The 8644-nt window shown below is 48.0% G+C and overlaps 1 protein-coding gene across 27 annotated transcripts in view; it reads right to left on the minus strand.

Annotated features, from left to right (window-relative positions):
- LIMCH1 (LIM and calponin homology domains 1) overlaps positions 1-8333 on the minus strand; it is a 335363-nt gene extending 327030 nt beyond the window's left edge. For 25 of the 27 annotated variants that reach the window (XM_066233763.1, XM_066233758.1, XM_066233759.1 and 22 more), the window contains exon 1: positions 7928-8106. In XM_066233763.1, the coding sequence (XP_066089860.1) occupies positions 7928-8023 (96 nt within the window). In that variant the 5' untranslated portion in view covers positions 8024-8106. Of the gene's footprint in view, positions 1-4947; positions 5006-7927 lie in introns of those variants that run through there. The other 2 variants (XM_066233748.1, XM_066233751.1) reach the window with 2 other exon arrangements.
- Positions 8334-8644: the final 311 nt, after the last annotated feature.

Here is an 8644-nt window from a genome sequence, read left to right on the forward strand (position 1 = left end):
AACTCCATGACATCATCCTTCCTTGCAGGGAGAGATATAACATCTCCTCAGGTCGCGGCAGAAGTCTTTCCGTTATTCTGTCATTCCTTTTATTTTTAAAGGACTACTTTTTTCCCCTTGTATCATTTAGTAACCCTCCAGTTTAGACTATTTTTATATTTCTCAGTCACTTAAAAACAACATTCGACTATCTTTTCCTCTCTCATGTAATCGCACTGAAGTCATCCTTTTTCCCACCCTAACCTCCCGCCCAAAAAAAGATCGTATCTGATACCTTTCTTTCGCTTTAAATGTAAACACACACACACATCCTGAGGAACAAATGAGGGGAAATATTATAAAATTATATTATACATTTTTCTAAATCACAAAACAGTGAACTGGGCTTAAAAAGAAAATCTAGTTCCAATGAGAACAGTTTAGCCAAAAGCCAACCAACCAGTGTTAAGTGAGTCAGTCCTCAGTCATGGAAATGAAGGCCAAAATGATTAGGCTTGGACTGGAATGTAGGTGATAGGGCTGCCGACCACATGCCAAGATTCCCAGAAGTCACAGAGCTGCTTTGTTCAGACCCTTCAGCTCTTCGGGACGGGCCTTGGAGACCCGCAGGAGAGCCTGCCCATCTCCTCTCTTGAAAGAACCTGCCTCTTGGCTGAACTCAACAGCAGAACTGTTCCCAGGTGAGATCTTGTCCAGATGGGAGAACTCTCAGGTAAAGGTGAAGGAGCTGTGCTAAAGGCCTCAGACAGATGTGCCAACAATGCTTAAATACAGCAGCACGGAGAAGAGATATCCCTTCACACCCGTATTTGCAGAACAAAACAGACCACACTAGGATTAGGTCTTTACTCACTCTCTGGGGAATGTAAAATATAGACTAGTGCACCTTCTCCTTTAGAACATGTTAAAATCACAGAGACCATGCATTTTTTTTATCCCCATATTGAACAGGCTTTGGAGATAAAACTATATATAACAAGAGAGCCATGGTCCCTAATACCATAAACAAAATATTCTACAATATATTTTCTCTAATGAAATCATATGATAAGGAATCAGAAAACTTAAAAAAAAATAAACTAATTACTTACCTACTGGCCATTTTCCCTCATAAAACTTTAATGGATCTTGACTGGTGGCACAGTAGACAGAGCATCAACCTGGGACACTGAGGGCCCAGGTTCCAAACCTCGAGGTTGCCAGCTTGAGTGCAGAGTTGCTGGCTTGAGCCCAAAGGTCACTGGCTTAAGCAAGGGGTCACTGGTTTGACTTTAGCCTCCTCCCAACCTCCATCAAGGAATGGATAAAAAGTAATCAATGAACAACTAAAGTGATGCAACTATAAGTTGATGCTTCTCATTGCTTTCCCTTCCTGTCTCTCTCTAGCTCTCTCTCAGAAAAAAAATTTTTTTTTTCAATGGAGTGATTGAGGGCACTGGCAATAACAACAGGGACCAGAAACCAGATTCTACAGACAACCCCAATGCCCAGTTCCACCTGAACAACATGCGGTCTGAAGACAGCAGGCAAAGCGGAGGAACCTGATTCCTCTTGCCTGAGGGGCTGGGGAGCACTACCTACTTGGTTTCCTGCTCCCCACTCAATGTAACCTGAGTTGGTCTGTCCAAGTGAGGAGAGCCCTCTGTCTTGCAGCTGAAAGAGATGAACTATGGGAAATAGTCTAGGGAACTATAGCTTCTGAAATCCATACCCTTCCTCCATATATGGGGCCAGGGGGGGCACTTCTGCACAGTGACAGGATCGAGCTCAGCCCTTACAGAAATATTTGCAATGGTCCTAAATATGGGAAGCAATGTGAGGGATCGTATAACAAGGACTGCAAAGTTGGCCTGGGTTCAAATTCTAACTCTTAACAAGTACTTCTTGCCTGACTAGGAGGTGGCGCAGTGGATAGGGTGTCAGACTGGGAGGCAGAGGACCCAAGTTCAAAACCCCAAGGTCGCCGGCTTGAGAGCGAGCTCATATGGCTTTAGCTCAGGCTCTCCAGCTTGAGCGCAGGGTCACTGGCTTGAGCGTGGGATCATAGACATGACCCCATGGTCGCTGGCTGAACCCAAAGGTCACTGGTTTAAAGCTCAAAGTCACTGGCTTGAGCCCAAGGTCGCTGTCTGGAGCAAGGGGTCATTCACTCTGCTGTAGCCCTCCTGGTCAAGGCACATATGAAAAAGCAATCAATGAACAACTGAGGTGCTGTATCGAAGAACTGATGCTTCTCATCTCTCTCCTTCCTGTCTGTCTGTCCCTATCTGTCCCTCTCTCTGACTCTTTCTCTGTCTCTGTAAAAAAAAAAAAAAAAGTACTTCCTGATGAGATGATCCTGGACAGTCTCCTAACTCCTAAAAACCGTTTCCTTAACTATAAATTTTGGATATCTGGATACATCTACTTGTAGAATTTAAGAAAGGATGCTTTGAATTAAAGTCCTAGTTCTGTCACTTATATATGACCTTGGGCAAGACAGTTAATTGCTCAGAGCCTCAATTCTCTTACCTGTATATGGGAATAAATAATAGTACTTACTTATAAGGGATCAATGCATACATAGACTTTTTAGCCCAGTGCCTGACACATAGTAAGCACTCAATACATATCAGCTTTTCACTTGCAGCCTATATAATCTTAATAACCAATGTCACCCCAATAAATTTAATTTTTTTAAAAATATATCAGATTTTACCCATGATCATTAACTTCATTACCATCATTATCATTATCTTGTTACCCCTAACTATGACACTTATAAGTTTAAGAATGGTCCAAAGCAAAAAGAGAAGCTGCCAGGACAATTTCCAGGAGCTGCCTGGTCCCACCCCTCGCTGACTGCCACCCACGGACTCAGTCAGATGTCCGCATCAAGGCTCCATTGTCATCTATCCACAAGAGCAAGGGGCCAAGAGATGCAGTTGCTTGCACCACCCTTCCCGGTGGCCAGAGCTCAGTCTGGCCCTTTGGAGCTCACTTGATGCACACTCGATTTCCAGGGAGATGGTGGGGCAAGAAGTGCCAGCTCCACCTCCCATTCCACTTCCCCTTTTCCCCAAATCTGTGGGACCTCACTGTTCTCCTACCACGTGACAGCATTGTGTCATAGCAGCCCTTGTATACAAACAAGCCAGACTATTTAAATGTCATTGTGAGAAAGATGCTGTCTGTTCTAATTTACATATCTATTCAAACCTCCACTCCTTTCTTGATCTAGACAGAAAACGTTTTTTCTTCCTCTTCCTTGGCTCTCCACGCAGAGCTGGAGAACCATATGCAAAGTTATATTTCTGTTGTAGTATAAAGACATGAGTCATCAAGTTCCTACAGAGATGGAGAATTAGAATGACTACATAACTTACAGCATATGTTCACTCATCATTACAGTGCACATGTCATATGTTGCTGGCCACTAAATGCTAGATCCTCTCAAAGGCTTCTCATAAATTCTCCCTTACTGCCAAACAATACATACAAAATTTTTTCATCTTAGAGAGCTAAGGTATTCTGATGCTTTTAATCTTCAAAATCAGGTCCCAGTTGAGTAAGAAAACAATTCTATCTGGGCAGAGGAAATGACCCAAAATGATGAACTGCAACTAGTTCCCACTCATGTGAAATATGGATTAGGTCACAAATAAGATTATCTTCATCACCAAGCTCCACAAGAATGCTATGATTAAAGTTAAAGGAGTCCAGAAACTTCTCAAGTTGAGAACTAAGACTGACTTGGGTTGAAATTTCCAAACCCTCCCTAAAGACTTGGCAACCTGGTCCAAATCACAACTGAAACCAAGCTAAAGAGACATCTGTTTCTAAGTGTTTGGCACTGCAGAGAACTACAGATTAGAGAGAAATATTATTGTGGGTTGGGTGGGGGACCAAGAAAATTAGAATCACCTACCTGCTCACAAATTCCTGTAACTCAATAAATGCCATCAGGGGAAAAGGGAAGAAAAACATGAAGGGAGGAAAGAGAAAGGAATAAAAATAGGGGAAATATTCTTTTTCCTGCAGGAGTTGAGACTTCGGTAAACAAAACACTGTTACATTTGAGATAAATACTCAGTCACTCCATGTGTAATGACTTAATATTGGATTGTCTGGAAGAGGAGAAGCAGTGAGCATTCTGCTTGAAGTCTGATAACAAAGGCTATGCATTAAACTTAAATATTCAACATAATATCAAGGCACCATTTTCTAAGCCTTAATAGACTATCAGGATCTTTTTAAGAGTAAATATTACAGGTTTTCCCTTGATCTCTAACTCTCTTTTAATGCAAGTTAACGTAACACATAGCATCTACTTAACTGCTAGTCCAGGTATCCAGAGTTAATAAGGTAAGGATAATAGTACGAGACCAGTAAGTAATTAAATATATTCTTTACACTAGAAACTTACGGTTCTCAAAGTTTTCTTTCAAAACTAGCTCTGGTCATTATTAGCAACAATAGCAGTAACAGCAGTATTAACAATTGCAGTCGTGGTGATGGTGGTAGTACTAGCAATAATACTGACAGCAGAAAGAAAAATATTAGTAATATTAATGGTATTAAGTAATGCCATTACTTATACAGCACTTCCTAAGTACTAGGTATTATCCAAGCATTTTAAATACAGTATTAATATATCTAACCCTCATGTCATTCCTATGAGGTAGATAAGCTATTATTAGTACTGCTGTTTTAACAGATGCTTTTAACAATATTTCTTTGTTGTTTCTGTTGTCGTTAACAACTAGAGCTAGCTTTCAAAGAAAATATTTAGAACTAAGAGAAGAGGAAACAGGCTGCCCAAGGTCACACAGCTAGAAGGCAATAGACCCAGCATTCAAACCCAGGCTGTCCAGCCCCAGGGTCTGACCTCCTAACCACTGTGCTGTACTTACTGCCCATCTGCTCAGAAGGCCTTCCAGAAGAGGAATGAGGGAATCAGGCCCCTACCTGCCTGCTGGTAGCCAGGGTTAATACTTGAAGTTTGCTGTTTCCTTTAGGAGTCTCCCCAAACTCACACTAAGACATGCAGCCTGCTCTTACGGCTATAAAAAGTCACTGGAAGCGTTACTGAACTGTTCCCACATGGTCTGTGACCTCGTTAGGGCTTTCACCTTTGCCAGCTAAGGCAGAAGCTGGGAGGGGGTTGGGGGTGAGGTGCAAGCAAGGTTCCCAGGCCACTGTTTCCTGCCCAGTAACAGCCCTCAAATAGCCAGGGCTGCAGGCCGAGAAATTCCTCACTAACAAGTTATCTCCCCGAGCCTACTCCTTGAGTTCTCTCGCCAACCCGTGACTCAAGGAAGACTAAGGACCGAGGAAGAAAGACAAGTGGCAAAGTTTGCTTATTAACCTGCTGCACCCAAGGGAACATTTTTCTGAAATGGTGAAATTCTCGACTACTCAAAAGAGAGGGGAAAAAAAAAAAAAAAAGCCTGTGGGAAATTTAATCACCAACTGAACAAAAGTGAAAAACAAAGCCCTGCCAATGAGGATGTTGCCGAAGACAATGGGGCCCCTAAAAGAGATGCAATTGTCTCGCGATAACAATTCCCCCGGGAATGCAGCTCGCACTAAGTACTACATTATTGCTACGTTAGCCCAGGAATCTTTGTTCACCCAGCAACTGGCCGCAGAACCATCTGTTACTGCTCCTGGGTTCCCCCGGGTTTGCAGACACAGCATTTACATTTCAAGAGGAACCTCCGGGAAGGAAGGGGGGAGGTCTCTATCTCTCTGGAGCAAATACCTTTTCATACAGCCTGGGAGGGGAAGCTCTCCTTTCCGTGAAACCAAACTCCTCAATTGAAAGGAGATAGGCCGCTTCAATAATGCACACGCGGAGCAGAGCGTTACGGCCCCTTTCCTAAAGCCACACACGCCCCATTCTGGCCTTCACATTCTCCAATTGTAAAGTATCAAGAAGGATGCCAGACTGTCTCTAGGGCCTGAGGGGACTCTACTTTCTTAAGGAAGCCCTTCTTTTTTTTCCCTTTTTAATCCTCAGAACCGAGACAAAAGCTGAAATTCAGTACTGCATAACATTTAACTTGAAATATACCAGTGCTTCAAAACAGACTGTGACCTTCTGGGCTGAAGGGAGTGTTTTAGATCCTAATCTAAGTTTGGGCTAGAGCAGTACAGACATGTCAAAATTCATGGAGAGGGGCTTTAAGATTTGTGCACCCTCCTGTATGTTACTTATACCATTGTACATTTTTTTAAAGCAGAGTGCATCAATGTCACTCATAATTAAGGATATTAGGACTGAACCATTGGCCTTCAAGAACTGTAAGGTGCCTCTGCTCTTATATCCTCTCCTCACCACCATCCACATCCAAATCTCTCCTGAAAATGTTCAAGTTCAAGACATGAGAAATACAGTGTTCCAACTCTTCACTAAGCCAGTGACTACAAACGTCTCCTGTGTGTTGTGAGCCCAAGCATGCAGCACAGAGAGAACACCTGTCACACCCCAAGCCATTCCAGCCACATATCAAAAATAAAAAACCAAGGTCTTTTTCTCATTTGGTCATGAGATCTCAGATTATGAGGGACATGACTGGGCTTTTAGTAATAAAGCCTGGGATTTATTCTTCTGTTTATTTAACCCTATTTTTAAATAGATGCTTCTAAACTCTGCCTAACATTCTTGCTTGCATGGAGCGGGTTAACCCTGTGAAGTGCGGGCCTTTGGTGGAGCACTAAAGCAGCATTAAGTGAACGTGGTTTACACAGGCAGATCAGCAGATTTAAATCCGTACCATGGTAGCTCTGTTACCCCAGCAGCATCTTGAGGTCCGCGGTGCCACAGGGGGCTGTCACTAAGTGACAGTCTGAGCACTAACAGGCTTCACCATTGCTGGGTCATGACTTAGCGGTGCATTTCTTCCTTTGGACTACCATTCAAGGAGGGTTGCCTGTCACTGGGCAAAAGGTCAAATTCGCCTTCTGCTAAGCTTCAAGAAAGGCTGCCCAGAGAAACAGGCTCATTGTACGGATCACTGGGGGTCACCTTTACCCCCTCGCGCCCTCCAAGTGTCCCGATCCCCACCCCCCAGACACGTCATTTCGGGAGCGCAGGGCCACCAAGCTGCATCTACAGATAAACATCAAGAATCAGGATCACCCAGCGAGCGCTTCCTGAACTGAGCCGAGAGCTCCAGTGATTTCCCTGGCCTGCCACCGAGTCATTTAAGATGCGAAATATGCCAAAGGGACCCGGGACCCGGCACCTGGGAGCCCGCCCCCTCTGCGCTGGAGCGGGGGCTGCCAATAGCAGGGCAACGTCTATGCGGATGGCGCGCTCGCAGGTGGGTCTTGCAGGTTCTCGGGCCCAGTGTGCTATGCCAGCCTCCCACCTGACCCGGTGCCAGGAACACAGCCAGAGGCTCCGGGGTATGCGCTTCCGTGGAGACACCGCCAATTTCGCCCCAGTAGGGCGCAGAGGGGGGTCAGAAGGCAGAAAGTAGGACCTAGGGCAGGACCCCCGAAATGCGACGTCCCCAAGGACTCTGGAGTCTCGCGCTTCCTGCGCCTTTGCGGCGCTTCTGCTCGCATTGCGCTTCCCTTGGCAGCGCCTGGAAGCGGCGGGAGCCGAGATTTGCGAGGCGAGAAGGCTGACTGGCGGGCAGAAGGGATGGAGGCGCAGGGAACCGCTTCCTGCCCCCCACACGCACAGCTAGACTGCAGTGTCCCCCATTCGCGCCCATTCTCGCCCAAGCCTCTGGTGCCAACGCGCCAGGGGATCGCAGCTCGCCCGAGGCCCTAGCGGGCGACCCGAGCAGCCGGCAAAAGGAAGCCCGGGGCAGAGGCGAGACTGGACCTGTCGTCCGGCGGGGGGTGGGGGGGTCGGAATGTATATGTGTATGGGGGGGGGGGTCTGTGGCTCCGAGAGCCCCTGCCAGGCCTCCCACCAGCCGCGGGCACCTACCTCGATCCACTTCTGCGCTTCAGAGAAGGCGGGCTCGGAGGGCGGCTCAGGCTGCAGGGGCTGAAGAGCTTCCAGACCGAGAGCGGGACAAGCCATTTGCGAAGCCCCGCGTCCACTCGCGCGCTGGGCCGCCGGGATGAGAACGGCCGCCGCCGCCGCCGCCGCCGCAGGAGCGCGCTCCCCGCCCCTTCCCGCCCGCCCGCGCTCCCCTCCCCTGCGCGCCCCTCCCCCGCCGGCGCAGGTCCCCGCGGAGAGCCGCGCTGGCTGCCGGAGGACGCGGCGGCAGCTGCTCCCAGCGCCGCCCGGGCTCCACACCGCGAGTCCCGGCGGGAGCGAGCGCACAGGCGCCGGGGCTCCCTCTGCTCCCACCTTCTCTGGCCGCTCCGCCCCCGGGGACCCGGCGGGGGGTGTCAGCTACTGACTAAAAATAACCAACGGGGAGCGCTGGGTGGCTCCCTGTACCCACAACACGACCAAGAGAGGGACTCGGCGAGCTGCCTCTTACCTCCCCGCGCCGGGCTGCCTGCCGAGGGGCGAGCGGGACTGGCCGCCCCTGAGAAACGCGCGCCGAGCGGGCGCACACGTCCCCGGGGAGCTGGCGCTGCAGCAGCGAGGCAGGAGGTCGCGCAGGTAGTGGCCCTGAGGCACCTGCTAGCCCTCCTGCTGCAGAAGTGGGGACAAGAGGGGCAGCTCCGTGACCTGGCACCAGGGAGTGTG

Source organism: Saccopteryx bilineata, chromosome 5 (assembly GCF_036850765.1).
Source record: "Saccopteryx bilineata isolate mSacBil1 chromosome 5, mSacBil1_pri_phased_curated, whole genome shotgun sequence".
NCBI classification, from domain to species: domain Eukaryota; kingdom Metazoa; phylum Chordata; class Mammalia; order Chiroptera; family Emballonuridae; genus Saccopteryx; species Saccopteryx bilineata.